Below are 23,877 nucleotides of genomic sequence, written 5' to 3' on the forward strand. Positions count from 1 at the left end.
TCAGCCTAGTGAATCGTCTCTGTACCCCCTCCAAAGCTAGTATATCCTTCCTTAAGAAAGGTGACCAAAACTGCACGCAGTACTCCAGGTGCGGCCTCACCAATACCCTATATAGTTGCAGCAGGACCTTCCTGCTTTTGTACTCCATCCCTCTCGCAATGAAGGCCAACATTCCATCCGCCTTCCTGATTACCTGCTGCACCTGCAAACTAACTTTTTGGGATTCATGCACAAGGACCCCCAGGTCCCTCTGCACCGCAGCATGTTGTAATTTCTCCCCATTCAAATAATATTCCCTTTTACTGTTAAGGACTGCAGCGACTTTGATAGCCACTGGCAAAGCATGGCTGCCTGGTCAAGCAGGCCCTGTTAAAACGAGGATGCAGAGGTCCGCCTCGAGAAGCACAGTCGCCTGCTGCATTGTGCTTCAGATCAGTCCAGGAAAGTGAGTCCTGGCCTGTTCAGCCTATGTGCTCGGTATGGTCTCCTACGAACAGCCCTACTTACCTGTTCCCAATTGATGGGGGCTCCTGCAGCCAATCCTCCTCCTCTGCCACCCAGAAGAAACAAACAATAATAGAACGCACAAAAAGCACAGAAAGTTTGGAGGTGAAAAGCCAACAAAAAAAAAGTGTATAAAACGTGATCTAGGAGCTGGAAACTCGCAAAACTAGACAGAAAAAGATCCTTTGTGCAGGTAAAAAAGAGCAACATCACTGCAGAGAGAAATGACTTTGGCCTACTCAAATATTGCAGGAGGAATGAAAAAAATCACACCCAAAAACTTTTTAAAATAAATTGCATTTGGTTTTAATGGTACTTTTAGTGAAATCAGAAGACAACTGATCTTCAAACCTGCATGGCACTCTCTGAAAATGCACTCTGTAGTGATGAACTTGGATATATTTCATAGTGCACTAAACTTTCATCCATGTGTGCGCTGGTGCAAGGAATGTCCCCGAGTCTCAAGGCGTACTAGACCCCCAAATGGAGGGATTGATCTGAAGGAAAAGTCCAAACATTGTGTAGATCTTCATTCATACACCTTATTCTTTAGTTCTAACTCTGAGCCATTCGTCCTGTCGGTCCCAAGCTTCTCTTTCTCTGCTTCTTCCCAAGGTTGGTGTTGAGAAATGAAAGCTTCCACCTCCTTCTTTGTGCCTTGACTGGAATTCTGCTCACAGCTCACAAAATAGTCAGCTAGGATGAGAAAGCAAGCCGCAATGAACATCCCTCCTCCAGCAATATAGAACCCATTGCTGTAGTCTCTGGTCAGGTCCACCAGTAACCCTGCAACAACAGAGAAACACACAGTAACTCCAAATCTGATTTTTTATTTACCAGGTACAACAGGGAATGTTATGGTACAGACATATTCTAATCTCACTTACAGCAGTAATTTGGTTAAAGACCTCCTCCTCATTATAAAGTCTCATTATAACAAAAAGCACGACAATATATCACAACAACGTGCATTTAACACAGCAAAACATCCCAAGGAGCATTATAAGACAAAGCTCGACACTTAGTCAGAGAAGGAGATATTAGGATAGGTTTTAAGAGCCATTTTAAAAGTAGAGAGATAGAGTCGGAGAGGTTTAGGGAGGGAATTCCAGAGCTTAGGGCCCAGACAGCTGAAGGCACGGCCCTATCCATCAAAGTTCCAATGCAGGTTTAACTTGTTCCATGTAAGATGTGTGTCGATAAATTCTACTTGATAGTTTGGATCACCTGGGCATGCAACAGAAGAACTTTCCTTGGCCCATGTATAGGAGGATTTGTGAAAAAAATTGTGAAATTATTGCGAGAAATGATGAATCCAGCCTACGCTCTGTTGCTAAGCACCCTGGTGGCAAAGTCAATCTCTTTGCCAGTCAGGTACATAATGACCTAGGTTAAGCAGTTAACAACAAATAAACCTGATACATGGCACTGAACTTGAACATTTGGAAATCAAGGTAACTGGCATGCTGCAAGGTATCCTACACAGGCCTTCCTACCATGAGAAAGGCAGACGTCCTTTATATCTTGGAAGCTATGGGATATCAGCTGCTGGGAGGCTGATCATATATCTAGGCTTAAGTGTCTACCCCGACTGGGTTACAGAGTGGGAAGCAGTTGCTGCTGAAGCTCTGCACCTCTGTCTGGTGGAACATTTGGAGTTATGCTGCTCACCATGTTACTCAGGAGGAGTTCCTGCCTGTCTAATGATCAATGAATGACTATTCTCCTGGTGGCGGTGGAGGAAGGGTGGGTTGGAGGTTGGTAAACAAGGCCTCTTTGGGGTAAAGGTGTATCCAAGGTGATACAGCTGACAATAAGAGATAGCAACTGAGTCAGTCTTCTGTGACAGACGGTTGTGGTGAATTTCCATGAGGGTTCTCCTGTTCATCCTCCATAATTTCGGCTGAAGAGCCAAAGAAACTCTGGAAAAATGGCATTAACGGCATTTAACTCCTATTTTTAAACCGAGTTTCAGCGACGCTTCCATTAAAGTTATGGCAGATAAGCAGGAAAAACCCTGTGGAAATTCACCTTTAGTCCAAAATCTGTCCCAGCAGGTTGACAGTACTGTTGACCACTGATCATCAAGCCTGTCTCACCGACTAGACCTGGATAAAAACTTCTTACGCGAGGCTGGGATTCTTCCCTCTTAGTTGCAGGCAACCATACAAGCCAATACCCTAATGGGCCGGGTGGTCGTCACTAGATAAGCAGCAGCTTCTTTATTAGGCAAAAAAAAAAGAGTGCTCTATGGTCCAACACTACCTCTACAGACACTTGGGAATCCCTAAGCCTTGGCTCTTGGTAACCTCTGCCCAAATCCTCTGGCCTTGGGTAAGTGGGGTGGGAAAGAGCATGCACCTCCATAGAAGGCAAACTGGATTTCTCTCTTACCTGGCTGTCTTAGTGGTTTGGATGTCGAGGTTCCTAAACCTGACAACATCCAACCCGACAGAAAAAAAAATTAATTATTATATACATCTGCTCCACATTATTTGGCCCATTGAAGAGTCATTTTTAACTGGAAATAATTAAAATAAAAAAGGGAAAGAAAGAGAAAGTAGTAAAAGACTGGGGCTGTACCATTCAATAATTTTGAAAACTACATGTCCTACAGATATTGATACAGCTTAAATCTTTCAGAGATCTATATTTTGTAATTTTTTTAATGTCATACTGAACAATCCCTAGCTCCTTCTCACTATATAGTGAGCTTAACAGCACTTGTCTATAAAGTTAAAAAAATAGTCATCTCTGATCTGCTGTCTTCAAGATTATAATTCTATGGAAACAAATTTTAACAGCCTTCTATGAATAGCTGACACATTGCCAGAATGCTTCAGGTCTGTTAACCTCACGAGGTCATTGTATTTCCATCTAATAATTCACTTGTGTGAATTAGAAATATTCAGGAAAAGAAAGGCCTCTCTCATTTAGGCCAAAGGGCCCATGAGTCACACAGCCTGATCCTATGTCTGTGGATGAGTATTTTAATATTGGAATTTGATGACCACATAGATTGTCAACATGTTCCTTCTGGCTGCCTTGGTAACAGGTCAATGACAGAGGTCTGCTCTCTGAATATGTATTTTGTCACTGGCTTTTTTTTTAAAAGAGGGTAAATACTTTTTAAATGCAATATGCAACTTTTTAAATAGCATTTCATTTTTGCACAAAAAGACCACAAAGAATACTGATTCCCATTCACTGCAGCATGGTGCAGAAGAATTCACCCGATACCAGCCAGAACAGTCAAAATGACAGCTCTCTAGTAGGCTCATTTTTGATGGGCACAAAAAGGAAACTCTCATGCCATACAGTAGACATTTAAAAATGTATTTTTGGATTAATTTGTGTCAAAAATACTGAATGTAACACTCCGAGGTCATGTGCAGCGTGCTCCACATGCACAGCAAAGCTCTATTTTCCCACTCCAAGAAGGAATCTAATCCCAACCGTAAAAAGTGCTCCTTTTTTATATGCCAGTGAGAATCTTTCCACCTCCAACCATCAATACTCTGCATTGCGTTAGATTGCCAATTAGGTAAAGTGAAGGGCAGCTTGGTGCTGTGTGCAAGAATAGGTTGCTACCACCTGAACTCTTCACATAAAACCCACATAGCCAGGTGAAAACTAAGTCACAGAGGTGAAAGGTTATTAGTAGGTAAAGCAACTGCCTGACATCATTCTCCAATGTCACAAATTGTGCACAAGAACAGATGTAGCATTTGCTACAGCGGCAATATCATAGAAACTTACAGCATGGAAGGCGGCCATTTTGGCTCATCGTGTCAATATCTGCAATATTCCTACATAACAAGTGACTACACTCCAAAAGTACTTCATTGGCTGTAAAACACAGACATCCGGTGGTCGTGAAAGGTGCTATATAAATCCAAGTCTCTTTCAATATCGATATCATGAGGAGGCAATAAAACCTCTCGATAACAATGACAATTCCTTAACCTTCTGTCATCACAGATACAGAATCAGTGAAAAGTAAAGGAAATCTGACAGATGATAATGAAGAACACTACCTGCCAGTGTTGGTCCTATAAGGCACCCAAAACTCCTGAAGAACATAATCAACCCAAGCGCATTGTCCAGTTTCTCAATTCCCATCACATCAGTCAGCATCGTGACGAGAAGGGCCAATATGGTCCCGAAGAAGAACCCACAAATACAGCTGAAGATGACGAGCAGTGTGTAATTCTTAGCTATAGGGAAAAGCATGAGAGCTATGCTTAAAATAGTAATCATTATTATTGCAAGGCGGATTGATTTCATAAGACGTAGATTAGCTAACCAACCACACCCGATTCGCCCAATGAGGTCAGCTGCTGACCAATAAGACATCAATAATGCTGCTTGAAAATCCAAGATTCCAATATTTTGAGCATGAGGAATTAAATAGATGGCAGGAACAAGGAAACCCATTACAGAGAAAAACCCAAAGAAGACCATACAAATAAACTTTGGTTGTTTCAGAAGAGGTAAATCTATAAAATGAGCAGGCTTCTTCTTATGCTCTGGACTTGTGCTGCATAAATCCTTCCCGGAGGTAGTGGCAGATGGCGATGTAGAATTCAGACTTTTCTTTTGTGGACGATAGGGCCTCATCAGAGCTCCACAGACACATAGATTCAGCTGGATACCAGCAATGATCGTCATTGCTTGCTGCCATGACATCTGGATGACAAGCCACTGGAAGAATGGTGTAAAGATGAAGGTGAAGACACACTCTCCACAACTGGCAAGGGCGTTGGCCAATGGCCTCCGTTCTGTGAAGTACTGGGTGACCAGACTGACTGAGGGGACCCAAGCAAATCCATTTCCCAAACCTGAAGGAAAACACAGAAATATATATTTTAAATACCTTACAGGATACAATATTCTAGCTGCAGCCTGGCCAAAGATTTGTATAGTTTGGTATTACTTCTATGCTTTGTATTCTATGTGCCTGTTTATAAAAAATTAAGCTAATTTTTAATGTGTGTTTGAAAGAGTAGGTTTCATTTATGTTTGTTAGTCTTTACCCAGCAGTCCTCTAAAATAGCTGGCTGTTCAGATTAACTGGTCTAAGGGAGAAGCCATCTATTTTTGGTCCACCACATGCTGCTCGGAAGGTAATGGGGTCAGATGATTGGATATAAACATAGCTACAACCCACACAGCTCAACCATTCTTAAAATGCCTGTTCCTTGGAATGTTAATACACTTGACATTATTTAACAATTAAATTATAACATTACATTTTATAAAAGGAAAATTTTAGTACAAAGTCATTGTAAATCAAGAGGTTCAGATAACCTCAGACCCGGAAAGCTTAATTTGAGTGCTTCCCAACAGTCATCTGAACAACCCCGTTTAAAGAACTTCACTCTCCAGGTCAATGCATATATACGCACTGATGTTAGTTTAACTCACTCGATTACCTACGAGGAAACCTGTTGTGAGATACATCCACAACAGACTGAAGCCGAAGGATCCAAGCAGCACTCCCAGCATGGAGAGTATCCCACCGATGATGATGATAACTCTGTGTGACAGCAGGAGACTGAGAGCACTGGCTATTGGAGCTGCAGAAACAATAAAACACAGTTAAATAGCAATGTTTATTCTAATCTCAGACTTTTAAAATCTATGAAGCATTCATTTTGAATGAGATTAGAATTAATAACAAGCAAACAACATGGTGAGAATTAATGTGGCATACAAGAATGGAAGCACAAACTATCATAGAATGCCACAGGCCATTTTGGCCATCTAGTCTCCGTTGTTTTTCTCCACATCAGCTGTCTAGTCTAATCTCACTCTCCTCTTCACTCCTCGTCTACATATCTAATGTATTAAAAAAACACATTAAAAAGGACCACATAGAAAATAGGTGCAGGAGTAGGCCATTCAGCCCTTCGAGCCTGCAGCACCATTCAATAAGATCATGGCTGATCATTCACCTCAGTACCCCTTTCCTATTTTCTCTCCATACCCCTTGATCCCTTAAGCCGTAAGGGCCATATCTAACTCCCTCTTGAATATATCCAATGAACTGGCATCAACAACTCTCTGTGGTAGGGAATTCCACAGGTTAACAACTCAGTGAAGACGTTTCTCCTCATCTCAGTCCTAAATGGCTTACCCCTTATCCTTAGACTATGTCCCCTACTTCTGGACTTCCCCAACATCGGAAACATTCTTCCTGCATCTAACCTGTCCAGTCCCGTCAGAATTTTTAAAAAATTCTGACGAGATCCCCTCTCATTCTTCTAAACTCCAGTGACTACAGGCCCAGTTGATCCAGTCTCTCCTCATATGTCAGTCCTGCCATCCCGGGAATCAGTCTGGTGAACCTTCGCTGCACTCACTCAATAGAAAGAACATACTTCCTCAGATTAGGAGACCAAAACTGAACACAATATTCCAGGTGAGGCTTCATTAAGGCCCTGTACAACTGCAGTAAGACCTCCCTGCTCCTATACTCAAATCCTGTAGCTATGAAGGCCAACATAACATTTGCCTTTTTCACCACCTGCTGTACCTGCATGCCAACTTTCAATGACTGATGTACCATGACACCCAGGTCTCGTTGCACCTCCCCTTTTCATATTCTGCCTTCGTGTTTTTGCCACCAAAGTGGATAGCCTCACATTTATCCACATTATACTGCATCTGCCACACGTTTGCCCACTCAGCTAACCTGTCCAAGTCACCCTGCAGCCTCTTAGCATCCTCCTCACAGCTCACACTGCCACACAGCTTAGTGTCATCTGCAAACTTGTAGATATTACACTCAATTCCCTCATCCAAATCATTAATGTGTATTGTAAATAGCTGGGGTCTCAACACTGAGCCCTGCGGCACCCTGCCTGCCTGTCACTGCCTGCCATTCTGAAAAGGACCCGTTTATCCCGACTCTCTGCTTCCTGTCTGCCAACCAGTTCTCTAGCCACATCAGTACATTACCCCCAATACCATGTGCTTTAATTTTGCACACCAATCTCGTGTGGGACCTCGTCAAAAGCCTTTTGAAAGTCCAAATACACCACATCCACTGGTTCTCCCTTATCCACGATACTAGTTACCTCCTCAAAAAATTCCAGAAGATTTGTCAAGCAGGAATTCCCTTTCATAAATCCATGCTGACTTGGACCGATCCCGTCACTGCTTTCCAAATGTACTGCTATTTCATCTTTCATAATTGATTCCAACATTTTCCCCACTACTGATGTCAGGCTAACCGATCTATAATTACCCATTTTCTCTCCCTCCTTTCTTAAAAAGTGGTGTTACATTAGCTACCCTCCAGTCCATAGGAAGTGATCTAGAGTCGATAGACTGTTGGAAAATGATCACCAATGAATCCACTATTTCTAGGGCTACTTCCTCAAGTACTCTGGGATGCAGACCATCAGGCCCCGGGGATTTATCGGCCTTCAATCCATCAATTTCCTGCCTAATAAGGATTTCCTTCCGTTCCACCTTCTCACTGGACCCTCGGTCCCCTAGTATTTCCGGAAAGTTATTTGTGTCTTCCTTCGTGAAGACAGAACCAAAGTACTTGTTTAACTGGTCCGCCATTTCTTTGTTCCCCATTATAAATTCACCTGAATCTGACTGCAAGGGACCTACGTTTGTTTTCACTAATCTTTTTCTCTTCACATATCTATAGAAGCTTTTGCGGTCAATTTTTATGTTCCCAGCAAGCTTCCTCATACTCTATTTTCCCCCTCCTAATTAAACCCTTTGTCCTCCTCTGCTGTATTACAAAATTCTCCTAGTCCTCCGGTTTGCTGCTTTTTCTGGCCAATTTATATGCCTCTTCCTTGAATTTAACACTATCCTTAATTTCCCTTGTTAGCCACGGTTGAGCCATCTTCCCCATTTTATTTTTACTCCAGACAGGGATGTACAATTGTTGAAGTTCAACCATGTGATTTTTAAATGTTTGCCATTGCCTATCTACCATCAACCCTTTACATATCACTCGCCAGTCTATTTTAGCCAATTCATGCCTCAAACCATCAAAGTTACTTTTCCTTAAGTTCAGGACCCTAGTCTCTGAATTAACTGTCACTCTCCATCTTAATAAAGAATTCTACCTATGGTCATTCTTCCCCAAAGGGTTTCGCACAACAAGATTGCTAATTAGTCCTTTCTCATTACACATCACCCAGTCTAGGATGGCCAGCCCTCTAGTTGGCTCCTCGACATATTGGTCTAGAAAACCATCCCTAATACACTCCAGGAAATCTTCCTCCACCACATTGCTACCAGTTTGGTTAGCCCAATCAATATGTAGATGAAAGTCGCCCATGATAACTGCTGTACCTTTATTGCACGCATTGTTTGATGCTGTCCCCAATCTCACTACTACTGTTTGGTGGTCTGTACAGAACTCCCACTCGCGTTTTCTGCCCTTTGGTATTTCGTAGCTCCACCCATACAGATTCCACATCATCCAAGCTAATGTCCTTCCTTACAATTGCATTAATTTCCTCTTTAACCAGCAATGCCACCCCACCTCCTTTTCCTTTCCGTCTATTCTTCCTAAATGTTGAATACTCCTGGATGTGGAGTTCACAGCCTTGGTCACTCTGGAGCCATGTCTCCGTGATGTCAATTACATCATATCTGTTAACTGCTAACTGCGCAGTTAATTCGTCCACCTTATTCCGAATACTCCTCACTTTGAGGCACAGAGCCTTCAGGCTTGTCTTTTTAACACCTTGCCCCTTTAGAATGTTGCTGTAATGTGGCCCTTTTTTGCCTCTCTGCCCTCCATTTTTACTTTGTCTCCCTGCATAGATTCCCGTCCCACTGCCATTTTAGTTTAACCGCTCCCCAACAGCACTAGCAAACACTCCCCCTCAGACATTGATTCCGGTCCTGCCCAGGTGCAGACCGTTCGGTTTGTACTGGTCCCACCTCCCCCAGGACTGGTTCCAATGTCCCAGAAATTTGAATCCCTCCCTTCTGCACCACTCCTCAAGCCACGTAGCCATCTGAGCTATCCTGCGATTCCTACTCTGACTAGCATGTGGCACTGGTAGCAATCCTGAGATTACTATGTTTGAGGTCCTACTTTTTAAATTTAGCTCCTAGCTTCCTAAATTCGTCTTGTAGGACCTCATCCCGTTTTTTACCTATATCGTTGGTACTATATGCACCACGACAACTGGCTGTTCACCCTCCCTCTTCAAAATGTCCTGCACCCGTTCAGAGACATCCTTGACCCTTGCACCAGGGAGGCAACATACCATCCTGGAGTCTCGGTTGCAGCCGCAGAATCATCTATCTATTCCCCTTACACTAGAATCCCCTACCACTATAGCTCTCCTGTGCAGCAGAGCCACCCACAGTGCCATGAACTTGGCTGCTACTGCCATTCCCTGATGAGTCACCCCCCTCAACAGTACCCAAAGCGGTGTAGCTGTTTTGCAGGGGGGATGACCGCAGGGGACCCCTGCACTACCTTCCTTCCACTGCTCTTTCTGTTGGTCACCCATCCCCTATCTGGCTGTGTACCCTTTACCTGCGGTGTGACCAACTCACAAAATGTGCTATACACGACGTCCTCAGCATTGCGGATGCTCCATAGTAAATCCACCCGCAGCTGCAGCGTCGCAATGCGGTCTATCAGGTGCTGCAGGTGGATGCACTTCCCGTAAATGTAGTCGTCAGGGACACGAAGCATCCCTGACTTCCCACATAGCATAGGAGGAGATAACACGTGTCCAAGCTCTCCTGCCATGAATAATCCTTAGATTAACTTAATTTGGCAACAATGCTAAAAGGTTACTTACGGGTAAGGAAAAGAAAAATTACTCACCAATCACCAGCCAATCACTTACCCCCTTGGCTGCGATGTCACCTTTCGATTTCTTTCTACTTCTTTTTTGCCCTCTCGCCCTGCAGCTGCACCGGCTGGCCTTTTGTAGGCCTCACCAATGATACCGCTCCACCTCCTCGAACTCCCGCTGCTCCCCAACAACGTTGGGCCTTTTGTAGGCCTCACCAATGATGCGGCTCCACCTCCTCGAACTCCCGCTGCTCCCCAACAACATTGGGCCTTTTGTAGGCCTCACCAACGCTGGCGCTCCGCCTCCTCGAACTCCCACTGCTCCCCGACAACGTTGGGTCTTTTGTAGGCCTCACCAACACTGGCGCTCCGCCTCCTCGAACTCCCACTGCTCCCCAACAACGTTGGGTCTTTTGTAGGCCTCACCAACACTGCCACACCGCCTCCTCGAACTCCCACTGCTCCCCGACAACGTTGGGTCTTTTGTAGGCCTCACCAATGATGCCGCTCCACCTCCTCGAACTCCCGCTGCTCCCCAACAACGTTGGGTCTTTTGTAGGCCTCACCAACACTGCCACACCGCCTCCTCAAACTCCCACTGCTCCCCGACAACGTTGGGTCTTTTGTAGGCCTCACCAACACTGCCACACCGCCTCCTCGAACTCCCACTGCTCCCTGACAAGTGTTTTCGGGATCAGTCATATACGCACAAACATTTGCAATTTTTGAGTAATTCAGTTTTAAAATGGGCGCATCAATTTGGAGGTAAAATTGTACACAAGTAAGTAAGTAGTGAGTAAAATCACCAACAGGCCATAAAAGGTTGAAAGGTCCCTCAAATATTACGAGACCTGAACATTTATTCAACCCAGCACTAACTCGGCACAGTAGCCCTAAGTTTTGCTCAGTCATTACATTCCTGTTAAAAGAGCATTAACGTTATGAAATGTCAGGGTGAGGACTACATTTGGAAAGTTACATTACCAAGATCAATGACTGATGCTTACAACCCAAATGAAATACAGCCACAATGATCGCGCTGATCCAGGAAACCTTAAAGGCGAGTGCGTCAAAGTACGCCTTGATGTCAAGGAAAAAGATTCCAAATGTTTTCACAAAGGACGTCGACAGTCCGGTTATAACGAAGCACGAGGCCATTATAACCCATCCGTAGCCACCGTCTGTGTATTTCGGAGTGGGGAGGCTGTTATTGGGCTCTTCAGTAGCAGAATCGGCTGCTCTGGGTTCCTTTGACATTGCAATTTCCTTTGAATCTAATAAATAAAAACATCATGTAAGGTAATCATTCAGTTCTGTCGAACTAGTTTTCATGGGGCATCAACCCAAGAAACTTTTCTCTGTTCGATGCCGGTTGACCGGCTGTTCATTTCCAGCATTTTCTGTGCGTTTTTTCCCTGATTGTCAACATTCACAGTTTTTGTTTTCATTTCAACCATGTAATATTGGCCCTGAATTTCCTTGACATCAGTTATGCCACTGTTGTACCAGAAGGATTTACACACAAGTTTCCTGGCATAGGCTAATTGAAATATATTTACTACAGCTCTGATGTAACTCAAGTGTCGGAACAAGTTGCTGACCAGCGCCCCCCACCTTTTCCAGGAAAGTTCAGCAGCAGCAGCAGTGCACTTTCTGACAGCAAGGTGAACAGATAACAAGTGATTTCACTGACAATTTTCATCAGTCCAGATTGGCACCATCATCCCCATATAGGTGCCAGCTCTGCCACTGGGCACCACACCAGGGCAGCAGGCAGAAGCCCAACTGGCTTCTCTGATGAAGCCCTTCTCTAAGAGGTACAAGACAGGAGCCTCACACTCCTGGGCCTTTCACCAATCCAGACGCCACACTCAGCCTGCAGGGAGCTGGCACTCCCAACTCCCTTAAACGCAGGACTGAACAGGGCAGAAAGAACTGAAACCAGTTCACAAGTGCAGACAAGGGTAGCAGGTCACTACACTCTCCCTTTCCTCCGTGCCCTTGTCCTAGGTTCCCCCACCAGTTTATCTCCATCTACCTATCAATTCCTTTCAAAATTCTAAAAATCTCAATCAAATCACCCCTTAACCTTCTATATTTCAGGGAACACAAGCCTAGTTTATGTAATATCTCCTCATAATCTAACCCCGGGAGCCCTGGTAACATTCTGGTGGAGCCTAGTATTAGCAGAGGTGGTGGGGATGCAGCCTTCTAATAGTGAGGCATCTGTAAAACATGTGATAGTCAACCTCAAAATGGAGGCAGCTCTGAGTGTGATTCCTTAGCATAGGGTGGAACCACGCTAGAATCTAGTAGCTTTATCGACACTTACAAAAAGGTTCAGGTTTGGTTTTGCAAATCTGAAAGTTTCAGATATCTGGGAGTACAGGTCACCTTTGGCAGGGGCACAAATGGGCATTAGGGGATCGGCCGCCTGTTATACACCCTGCCCGACTTTGCTTTTGACTTCATTGCCCAATTTGCATCCCCGGCAAAGGTGAAAATCATCTCCTTAAACTCTAAATTAGCATGAATTCTCTACTATGCATACAAGATCCTTCATTCGTGATTTACATATTTATGCATTCATTGTGAAAAGTGAAACAAAAAATGTACAAAATCACATCAGGCTAGAGATGACTGTTGCTGATCACAATGGACAACTTAAATTCTTCTATTCATTATTCTAACACAGGCATTAACAAAATTTTCTTAAAGTAGTGGGCAGAGGTTTATCTTAGAAATGTGTTGAGCATTTGCCCGCAACGGTAATCCTTAGCCTAGAAACGTTTACAAAATAATGTACCGAGCAGATAAATTAAACACTGGAGGAAATGACAGCACAAAAATTATTTCTACCTTTAGCACTCAAACAATAAAAAAACAATTACCATGCATTTTTCCGCTGCCTCTTGTGGAATAAACTGCTTATACAGAATGTTGAGGAGAACACCAGGTTGGGGGTGGGGGCGAAAGGAAGATATTCCTCCCAAATCAAATGGTTGTTCTGCAAATGTAGAAGTACATGAATCATAGCAGCAGCTTTATTAAGTCCCACCTACTATAATCAACGAGAGTATTTCCCAAACATACCCAGCAGTAAGTCTAAAGTGCACTTAACTTTAAATAGTCACTGCACTGTGCATTTGCCCGTGCCACCTTACCTGCTGTTACTGTCACTCAAGTTGAAGGCTTAGACAGATATTAAGTTCTTGATAAACAACGTTGTCTGGTTCGAAGCAGAATTCCTAATTTGGAAGAATGAAATATTGATGTGCATTTTTATAGAGCCTTTCATAACCTCAAGACCGCTCAAAGTGCTTTACAGCCCATTAAGTACTTTTTGAATTGTGGTCACTGTTATAATATAGGAAAATCGCGCCAGTGCAGCCTTCGGCCGCCTGAGGAAAAGTGTTTGAAGACCAGGCCCACCAAGCTCATGGTCTACAGGGTTGTAGTAATACCCGCCCTCCTGTATAGCTCAAAGACATGGACCATGTACAGCAGACACCTCAAGTCGCTGGAGAAATACCACCAACGATGCCTCCGCAAGATCCTACAAATCCTCTGGAAGGACAGATGCACCAACATTAGTGTCCTCGACCAGGCCAACATCGAAGCACTGGCCACACTTGATCAGCTCTGCTGGGCAGGCCACATAGTTCACATGTCAGACACGAGACTCCCAAAGCAAGCGCTCTACTTGGAACTCCTTCATGACAAACGAGCCAAAGGTGGACAGCAGAAACGTTACAAGGACATCCTCAAAGCCTCCCTGATAAAGTGCGACATCCCTACTGACACGTGGTAGTCCCTGGCCAAAGACCGCCCGAAGTGGAGGAAGTGCATCCGGGAGGCCGCTGAGCTCCTCGAGTCTCGTCGTCGAGAGCATGCAGAAATCAAGCGCAGGCAGCGGAAAGAGCGTGCGGCAAACCAGTCCCACCCTCCCCTTCCCTCAACGACTATCTGTCCCAATTGTGACAGGAGACTGTGGTTCTCGTATTGGACTGTACAGCCACCCAAGAACTCATGTTAAGAGTGGAAGCAAGTCTTCCTCGATTCCGAGGGATTGCCTATGATAGGAAAATCAGCAGCTAATTTGCACACAGCAAGTTTCCACAAACAGAAATGTGATAAGTGACCAGATAATTGCAGTGTGTACCACTTACAAGATGCACTGCAGCAACTCGCCAAGGCTTCTTCAGCAGCACCTCCCAACCTGCGACCTCTACCGCTAGAAGGACAAGGGCAGCAAGGGAAACACCATCACCTGCAATTTCCCTGCCAAGTCACACACCATCCTGACTTGGAAATATATTGCCGTTCCATTACCGTCGCTCAGTCAAAATCCTGGAACTCTCTCCCTAACAGCACTATGGGAATACCTTTACCACACAGACTGCAGTGGTTCATCTTCTCAAGAGCAATTAGGAATGACAATAAATGCTGGCCTTGCCAGCAATGTCCACATCCCATAAACAACTAAATAAAAATTAAGTAATTTATTTTGGTGATGTTGATTGAGGGATAATATTGGTCTGGACACCAGGGAGAACTTGCCTGCTATTCTTCACATAGTGCCATGGGATCTTTTACATTACCTGAGATGGCCAACTTGGCTTAACATCTCATCTGAAAGACAGAAACTTCAACAGTGCAACACTCCCTCAGTATTTAAGTGCTTCTGATTCAGAAGTAAGAGTGCTACTAACTGAGCCGCAGCTGACACCAGTTTTGTCAGTATCACTAGGCAAAATGAGAGACCATTAAAAATTACCTCCAGAAGCTTGTTGTGTTAATCAGCCCTTTCATATACAGGAAACTTTAACAGTTTCAAAGTTAAAGCTTCCAGTTGCGAGGAGCACCATCAACTGCTCACAGCTTGTCACGATTAGGCAGGAATGCCAAACTACTGGCTGAAATCAGATACAAATTAGGGGTCAACTGCAAATGAAAGTAAACTGGCAGCGCTCATCATACGCGGCCCCTCGAAACGAGGATGATTTGCTTCCATGCCAAAAAAAGGATGAGTTCACAGGTGTTTCGAAAGAAGAACCTGAACTACATCCTCAAGGATGGAAGATGCCTGTGTGTGGATTTTTTTAACGTGTGGTGGCCGTTGCACACCAGCCACCTTACGGGCTTGACAGAGCTAGGTCTTGGTCCAGTGGCAAGGATGACCCATCCCAACTGGAGATCAGCTCTGTTGCACAATACCTCTTGCTCCATTTAGTCTTTACTGTTGATTGGTTTAATCTACACTCAGAACCTGTACTTAAGCTCTAATTCTGCCCTTTTCTTCCCAGTCTCTCTAACCCTGGATACAGAAACAGCAAATTCATGGTTTGAGGTGTCAAAGGATCTGAAGAATGTGAAATTGACCCGGACAGCGAGGATTCTCCCTGACAATGAGGAGCGGTTTACAGCCTGGGAATCTGTGCTGGGATCGGAGGGATTCACATCGAGGAATCACTACTGGGAGGTGGAAGTGGTGGGGAATCGGCACTGGACTCTGGAAGTAGCCGCAGAATCTGTGAAGAGGAAGACAGAGATGAAACTGATACCGGAGAATGGATTCTGGATCATCGGGCAGGTCGATGATCAATTCCAGGCAAACTCCGCAAATCAGTCAGATATCCCTGCCCGTGAGATTCCCAGGATGATTGGAGTTTATCTCAGTTATGAGTCCAAGATAGTTTTATTCTATAGTGTGAACACAAAGTCTTACCTCTAAACTTTCACTGGGGCCGAATTCACAGTGAAAATTTGTCCTTTTTTCTGTACCACACATCAAAGCAAATAGCTGAGAATCAGTCAAGTGCAGCATCAGTTTTTTCAAAGTCTTTGGCCTTGAGGTTTCTCCAAAATAGTTTCTAGATTGACAGTCAAAGGATCCTGTCAAGTATGTAAATATTAAAGTTAATCTCCCCTTTTAAGAAAAGATTATATAAAATATCTAAAATGCTGCTTTGTAACAGTGACAAATATTGTGGCAGTTTGCTGGAATCTACCCCTTAATAGATTAGCTTCTGATTGACTTTATTAACTAATTTAAATTCAGTTCCAAGCAGGGCCGCCCACTCTATGTTTGTAGTAAAAACAGAAAATGCTGGAAATCTCAGTATGTCATGCAGCGTCTGTGGAGAGAAACAGAGTTAACGTTTCAGCTCTGTGACCTTTCATCAGAACTGGAAAAGCTCAAGATGCAACAGATTCTTGAAGTGCAGGGGCAGTGAAAAGGGGAGGGGAGGAAAGAACAAAGGGGAAGGTCTATGATAGGGTGTAAAGCAGAAGCGATTTAAGAGACGAAAGGGATGATGGCCAAAAATGAGATGGTAATGGAACAAGCTAAGAAACATAGAAAATAGGTGCAGGAGCAGGCCATTTGGCCCTTGGAGCCTGCACCACCATTCAATAAGATCATGGCTGATCATTCAACCTCAGTATCCCTTTTCTGCTTTCTCTCCATACCCCTTGATCCAGTTGGCCGTAAGGGCCATATCTAACTCCCTTTTGAATACATCTAACGAATTGGCCTCAACAACATTCTGTGATAGAAAATTCCACAGGTTCACCACTCTCTGAGTGAAGAGGTTTCTCCTCATCTCGGTCCTAAATGGCTTACCCCTTATTCTTAGACTGTGACCCCTGGTTCTGGAACTCCCCAGCAATGGGAACATTCTTCCTGCCTCTAACCTGTCCAATCCCGTCAGAATTTTATATGTTTCTATGAGATCTCCTCTCATTCTTCTAAACTCCAGTGGATACAAGCCCAGTTGATCCAGTCTCTCCTCATATGTCAGTCCCGCCATCCCGGGAATCAATCTGGTGAACCTTCGCTGTACTCCCTCAATAGCAAGAATGTCCTTCCCCAGATTAGGAGACCAAAACTGAACACAATATTTCAGGTGTGGCCTCACCAAGGCTCTGTACAACTGCAGTAAGACCTCCCTGCTCCTATACTCAAATCCTCTAGCTATGAAGGCCAACATGCCATTTGCCTTCTTCACCGCCTGCTGTACCTGCATGCCAAACTTCAATGACTGATGTACCATGATACCCAGGTCTCGTTGCACCTCCCCTTTTCCTAATCTGTCACCATTCAGATAATATTCTGTCTTCCTGTTTTTTCCACCAAAGTGGATAACCTCACATTTTGCACATTATACTGCATCTGCCATGCATTTGCCCACTCACCTAAACTGTCCAAGACACCCTGCAGCCTCTTAACATCCTCCTCACAGCTCACACCGACACGCAGCTTAGTGTCATCTGCAAACTTGGAGATATTACATTTAATTCCTTCATCTAAATCATTGATGTATATTGTAAATAGTTGGGGTCCCAGCACTGAACCCTGCGGCACCCCACTGGTCACTGCCTGCCATTCTGAAATGGACCCATTTATTCTGACTCTCTGCTTCCTGTCTGCCAACCAGTTCTCTATCCACGTCAGTACATTACCCCCAATACCATGTGCTTTGATTTTGCACACCAAGCTCCTGTGTGGGACCTTATCAAAAGCCTTTTGAAAGTTCAAATACACCACATCCACTGGTTCTCCCTTGTCCACTCTACTAGTTACATCCTCAGAAAATTCTAGGAGATTTGTCAAGCATGATTTCCCTTTCATAAATCCATGCTGACTTGGACCGATCCTGTCACTGCTTTCCAAATGCGCTGCTCTTTCATCTTTAATGATTCCAACATTTTCCCCACCACCGATGTCAGGCTAACCAGTCTATAATTCCCTCGTTTCTCTCACCCTCCTTTTTTAAAAAGTGATGTTACATTAGCTACCCTCCAGTCCATAGAAACTGATCCAGAGTCAATAGAATGTTGGAAAATGATCACCAATGCATCCACTATTTCTAGGGCCACTTCCTTAAGTCCTCTGGGATGCAGCCTATCAGGCCCTGGGGATTTAGATGGGGTGTGAATGGCGGAATCATCACCAGCTGCCATGGGAAAGAGAATACAAAGGGTGGGGGCCAGGGGTCATTAAAAAAATATGGGCAGAGGTTATGGTCTGAACTCGATGTGGAGTCCAAAAGGCTGTAAAGTGCCTGAACAAAAGATGAGGTGCTGTTCCTCGAGATTACATTGAGCTTCATTGGAACAGTGTAGGAGGCCTAGGATGGAGAGGTCAGTGTGGGAGTGGAGCAGAGAATTAAAGTGACAGGTGACTGGAAGCTCGATGTCACGTTTACGGACTGAACAAAGGTGCTCTGCAAAATGGTCAATGTAGAGGAGACCACATCTTGGGCACCGAATACAGTATACAAAATAGAAAGTACAAATAAATCGCTGTTTCACCTGGAAGGAGTGTTCAGGGCCCTGAACAGTGGGAAGGGAGGAGGTAAAAGGGCAGGTGTTGCATCTTCTGTACTTGCATGGGAAGATGCCACGGTAAGGGGGCTAGGATGATTGCGGAGTGGAGCAGTGTGTCTTATACCACTCATGTTTGTGTTGATATAAAATAAAAACTAGGAAAGATGGAAGATCTGCACAACCAATAAAGCAGAAGTAGTGCCCCCCACCAGTAAAACAGCTGATTTGAACACACACCTCAACAGCACCATTGCCTCTCACAAGCTGCAGAAATATAAGGTGGCTAAAAACTGTGACTGTAACCTAGGCTCCCCCGGCAACCAAATTTTAATTTGACCATTTAATGTTTAAAGTCTAATTTGTTTAATTGTCAGTTTTAGTGCCCCTCTTTAATTGGGGGCACTTGATTTAATGATTTATTGATGTACGGATTTACGGATGCAACAAAATAGTTGTAACTAGGTTCCCACAAAGTAGCATCACCATTGTTGGCCAATGCAGTCCTTCCACGGCCAATGAGAATGGTTATCAGCATGAGAAATAATTGTTGCCAACAGCTTTAAAACAACTGTACATTTCTAAACCCGTGCATAGACAGTTGTTGTTTTGGAAGTCAATATATCTGCCCTACAATTTACATAGGACAGTTTCCACAGGAGTGGGTTGCGAAACTGCTTCAGGAGATATATCTCCAACATTAAGGGCCCAAGTTTCCACACGATAAAAAAAGGGGAACACCAATGAGCTGGGCGCCCGTTTTTCGCGCCGAAAACGGCGCCGGAAAAAAACCGCGCGATTCTGGAGCGCCCTGCAGCTCCGTGTCTGCTTGGCGCGGTGCCCAGGGGGGCGGAGCCTACACTCGCGCCGATTTTGTAAGTGGGAGGGGGCGGGTATCATTTAAATTAGATTTTTTTCCTGCCGGCAACGCTGCGCGTGCGCGTTGGAGCGTTCGCGCACGCGCAGTGTGAAGGGAACATTGGCACTCGGCCATTTTTGTAGTTCTTTGTAGCTGTTTAATTTTTGAACATTTTTTAATAAAAGCACATTACCATCAGCACATCAGCACTGAGGCTTCTTGCAGCAGTGAGAAGGGTGCAGGAAGCCTCAGAAAGTTCAGGCAGTCATTTCCCTCCTCCCCCCCCCCCCCGGGGGAACGAACGGCTTCCCCCTCCCCCCCCCCCCCCCCCCCGCGGGAACGAACGGCTTCCTCCTCCCCCCCCCCCGCAGAATTCTCCCTGCCTGAAGCACTTTCACACAGGTAGGAAGATGGTTTATTTAATCTTTTCTTTGCTTATAAATGTTTATTCAGGTTGGATTTATTTGTATAATATTTGTGTAAGTATAAATAAGGATTTATTATAGAATTTAATGACTTCCCCCCCCCCCCACCTCGTTCTGGACGCCTAATTTGTAACCTGCGCCTGATTTTTTAATGTGTAGAACAGGTTTTTTCAGTTCTACAAAAATCTTCACTTGCTCCATTCTAACTTGGTTTGGAGTACGTTTTCACTGTGGAAACTTTCAAATCAGGCGTCAGTGGCCGGACACGCCCCCTTTTGAAGAAAAAATTCTGTTCCAAAGTGGAACTGTTCTACCTGACTAGAACTGCAGAAAAAAAAATGTGGAGAATTGTGATTTCTAAGATAGTTCGTTCTCCACCAGTTGCTCCTAAAAATCAGGCGCAAATCATGTGGAAACTTGGGCCCTAAATGCTGTATTTTTTTCCTTTAGCTGACTACAGATCAATAATGCGTCTTTTGTAGAATTTAATGGGGCAGTTTTAAAGTGGTGGCTGCACATCATTTTATTTGTATAGTTTCTACGATTTGCAAATCCTCTAGAATTAGTGGGCAGTGAACAGCTTAATGAGGATACGCCAGTAATAAAGCTGTTATTGCACTTGTTAAGTATACACGTTAGCATTTAATTGGCCACTGAGGAAACAAGTATTTAAAGATTGGTTGAATGGAGATTATGTCATCATCATCATCATCATAGGCAGTCCCTCGGAATCAAGGAAGACTTGCTTCCATTCTAAAAGTGAGTTCTTAGGTGACTGAACAATCCAATATGGGAATTACAGTCTCTCACAGGTGGGACAGACAGTCGTTGAAGGAAAGGTGGGTGGGGAGACTGGTTTGCCACACGCTCTGTCCGCTGCCTGCGCATGCTTTCTACAAGCTGTCGGCGACAAGACTCGAGGTGCTCAGCGCCCTCCTGGACGCTCTTCCTCCACTTAGGGCGGTCTATGGCCAGGGATTGCCAGGACAAAGGGTGTTAAAAAAACAAGCCTGAAGGCTTTGTGTCTTAATGCAAGGAGTATCCGCAATAAAGTGGATGAATTAACTGTGCAAATAGATGTTAACAAACATGATGTGATTGGGATTACGGAGACGTGGCTCCAGGATGATCAGGGCTGGGAACTCAACATCCAGGGGTATTCAACATTCAGGAAAGATAGAATAAAAGGAAAAGGAGGTGGGGTAGCATTGCTGGTTAAGGAGGAAATTAAGGCAATAGTTCGGAAAGACATTAGCTTGGATGATGTGGAATCTATATGGGTAGAGCTGCAGAACACCAAAGGGCAAAAAACGTTAGTGGGAGTTGTGTACAGACCTCCAAACAGTAGTAGTGATGTTGGGGAGGGCATCAAACATGAAATTAGGGGTGCCTGCAATAAAGGTGCAGCAGTTATAATGGGTGACTTTAATATGCACATAGATTGGGTTAACCAAACTGGAAGCAATACGGTGGAGGAGGATTTCCTGGAGTGCATAAGGGATGGTTTTCTAGACCAATATGTCGAGGAACCAACTAGGGGGGAGGCCATCTTAGACTGGGTGTTGTGTAATGAGAGAGGATTAATTAGCAATCTCGTTGTGCGAGGCCCCTTGGGAAAGAGTGACCATAATATGGTGGAATTCTGCATTAGGATGGAGAATGAAACAGTTAATTCAGAGACCATGGTCCAGAACTTAAAGAAGGGTAACTTTGAAGGTATGAGGCGTGAATTGGCTAGGATAGATTGGCGAATGATACTTAAGGGGTTGACTGTGGATGGGCAATGGCAGACATTTAGAGACCGCATGGATGAACTACAACAATTGTACATTCCTGTCTGGCGTAAAAATAAAAAAGGGAAGGTGGCTCAACCGTGGCTATCAAGGGAAATCAGGGATAGTATTAAAGCCAAGGAAGTGGCATATAAATTGGCCAGAAATAGCAGCGAACCCGGGGACTGGGAGAGATTTAGAACTCAGCAGAGGAGGACAAAGGGTTTGATTAGGGCAGGGAAAATGGAGTACGAGAAGAAGCTTGCAGGGAACATTAAGACGGATTGCAAAAGTTTCTACAGATATGTAAAGAGAAAAAGGTTAGTAAAGACAAACGTAGGTCCCCTGCAGTCAAAATCAGGGGAAGTCATAACGGGGAACAAAGAAATGGCGGACCAATTGAACAAGTACTTTGGTTCGGTATTCACTGAGGAGGACACAAACAACCTTCCGGATATAAAAGGGGTCGGAGGGTCTAGTAAGGAGGAGGAACTGAGGGAAATCCTTATTAGTCGGGAAATTGTGTTGGGGAAATTGATGGGATTGAAGGCCGATAAATCCCCAGGGCCTGATGGACTGCATCCCAGAGTACTTAAGGAGGTGGCCTTGGAAATAGTGGATGCATTGACAGTCATTTTACAACATTCCATTGACTCTGGATCAGTTCCTATGGAGTGGAGGGTAGCCAATGTAACCCCACTTTTTAAAAAAGGAGGGAGAGAGATAACAGGGAATTATAGGCCGGTCAGCCTGACATCGGTAGTGGGTAAAATGATGGAATCAATTATTAAGGATGTCATAGCAGTGCATTTGAAAAGAGGTGACATGATAGGTCCAAGTCAGCATGGATTTGTGAAAGGGAAATCATGCTTGACAAATCTTCTGGAATTTTTTGAGGATGTTTCCAGTAGAGTGGTATATTTGGACTTTCAGAAGGCTTTCGACAAGGTCCCACACAAGAGATTAATGTGCAAAGTTAAAGCACATGGGATTGGGGGTAGTGTGCTGACATGGATGGAGAACTGGTTGTCAGACAGGATGCAAAGAGTAGGAGTAAATGGGTACTTTTCAGAATGGCAGGCAGTGACTAGTGGGGTACCGCAAGGTTCTGTGCTGGGGCCCCAGCTGTTTACACTGTACATTAATGATTTAGACGAGGGGATTAAATGTAGTATCTCCAAATTTGCGGATGACACTAAATTGGGTGGCAGTGTGAGCTGCGAGGAGGATGCTATGAGGCTGCAGAGCGACTTGGATAGGTTAGGTGAGTGGGCAAATGCATGGCAGATGAAGTATAATGTGGATAAATGTGAGGTTATCCACTTTGGTGGTAAAAACAGAGAGACAGACTATTATCTGAATGGTGACAGATTAGGAAAAGGGGAGGTGCAAAGAGACCTGGGTGTCATGGTACATCAGTCATCGAAGGTTGGCATGCAGGTACAGCAGGCAGTTAAGAAAGCAAATGGCATGTTGGCCTTCATAGCGAGGGGATTTGAGTACAGAGGCAGGGAGGTGTTGCTACAGTTGTACAGGGCCTTGGTGAGGCCACACCTGGAGTATTGTGTACAGTTTTGGTCTCCTAACCTGAGGAAGGACATTCTTGCTATTGAGGGAGTGCAGCGAAGGTTCACCAGACTGATTCCCGGGATGGCGGGACTGACCTATCAAGAAAGACTGGATCAACTGGGCTTGTATTCACTGGAGTTCAGAAGAATGAGAGGGGACCTCATAGAAACGTTTAAAATTCTGACGGGGTTAGACAGGTTAGATGCAGGAAGAATGTTCCCAATGTTGGGGAAGTCCAGAACCAAGTGTCACAGTCTAAGGATAAGGGGTAAGCCATTTAGGACCGAGATGAGGAGGAATTTCTTCACCCAGAGAGTGGTGAACCTGTGGAATTCTCTACCACAGAAAGTTGTTGAGGCCAATTCACTAAATATATTCAAAAAGGAGTTAGATGAAGTCCTTACTACTAGGGGGATCAAGGGGTATGGTGAGAAAGCAGGAAGGGGGTACTGAAGTTGCATGTTCAGCAATGAACTCATTGAATGGCGGTGCAGGCTAGAAGGGCCGAATGGCCTACTCCTGCACCTATTTTCTATGTTTCTATGTTTCTATGTGTTGGTGGGGATGTTGCACTTTATCAAGGAGACTTTGAGGGTGTCCTTGAAATGTTTCCTCTGCCCA

The 23,877-nt window shown here is 44.5% G+C and overlaps 1 protein-coding gene across 13 annotated transcripts in view; it reads right to left on the reverse strand.

The window, feature by feature from the left end:
* Positions 1-808: 808 nt before the first annotated feature.
* Positions 809-23,877, reverse strand: part of LOC139268494 (monocarboxylate transporter 13) — a 78,823-nt gene continuing 55,754 nt past the window's right edge. For 5 of the 13 annotated variants that reach the window (XM_070886732.1, XM_070886728.1, XM_070886735.1 and 2 more), the window contains 7 exons: positions 16,032-16,198; positions 13,468-13,551; positions 13,195-13,310; positions 11,311-11,577; positions 5,940-6,083; positions 4,542-5,345; positions 809-1,290 (listed from right to left, as the gene is read on the reverse strand). In XM_070886732.1, the coding sequence (XP_070742833.1) occupies positions 1,034-1,290; positions 4,542-5,345; positions 5,940-6,083; positions 11,311-11,577; positions 13,195-13,201 (1,479 nt within the window). In that variant the 5' untranslated portion in view covers positions 13,202-13,310; positions 13,468-13,551; positions 16,032-16,198 and the 3' untranslated portion in view covers positions 809-1,033. Of the gene's footprint in view, positions 1,291-4,541; positions 5,346-5,939; positions 6,084-11,310; positions 11,578-13,194; positions 13,311-13,467; positions 13,552-15,080; positions 15,334-16,031; positions 16,199-23,877 lie in introns of those variants that run through there. The other 8 variants (XM_070886738.1, XM_070886731.1, XM_070886740.1 and 5 more) reach the window with 4 other exon arrangements.

Source organism: Pristiophorus japonicus, chromosome 8, assembly GCF_044704955.1.
Source record: "Pristiophorus japonicus isolate sPriJap1 chromosome 8, sPriJap1.hap1, whole genome shotgun sequence".
NCBI lineage: Eukaryota > Metazoa > Chordata > Chondrichthyes > Pristiophoridae > Pristiophorus > Pristiophorus japonicus.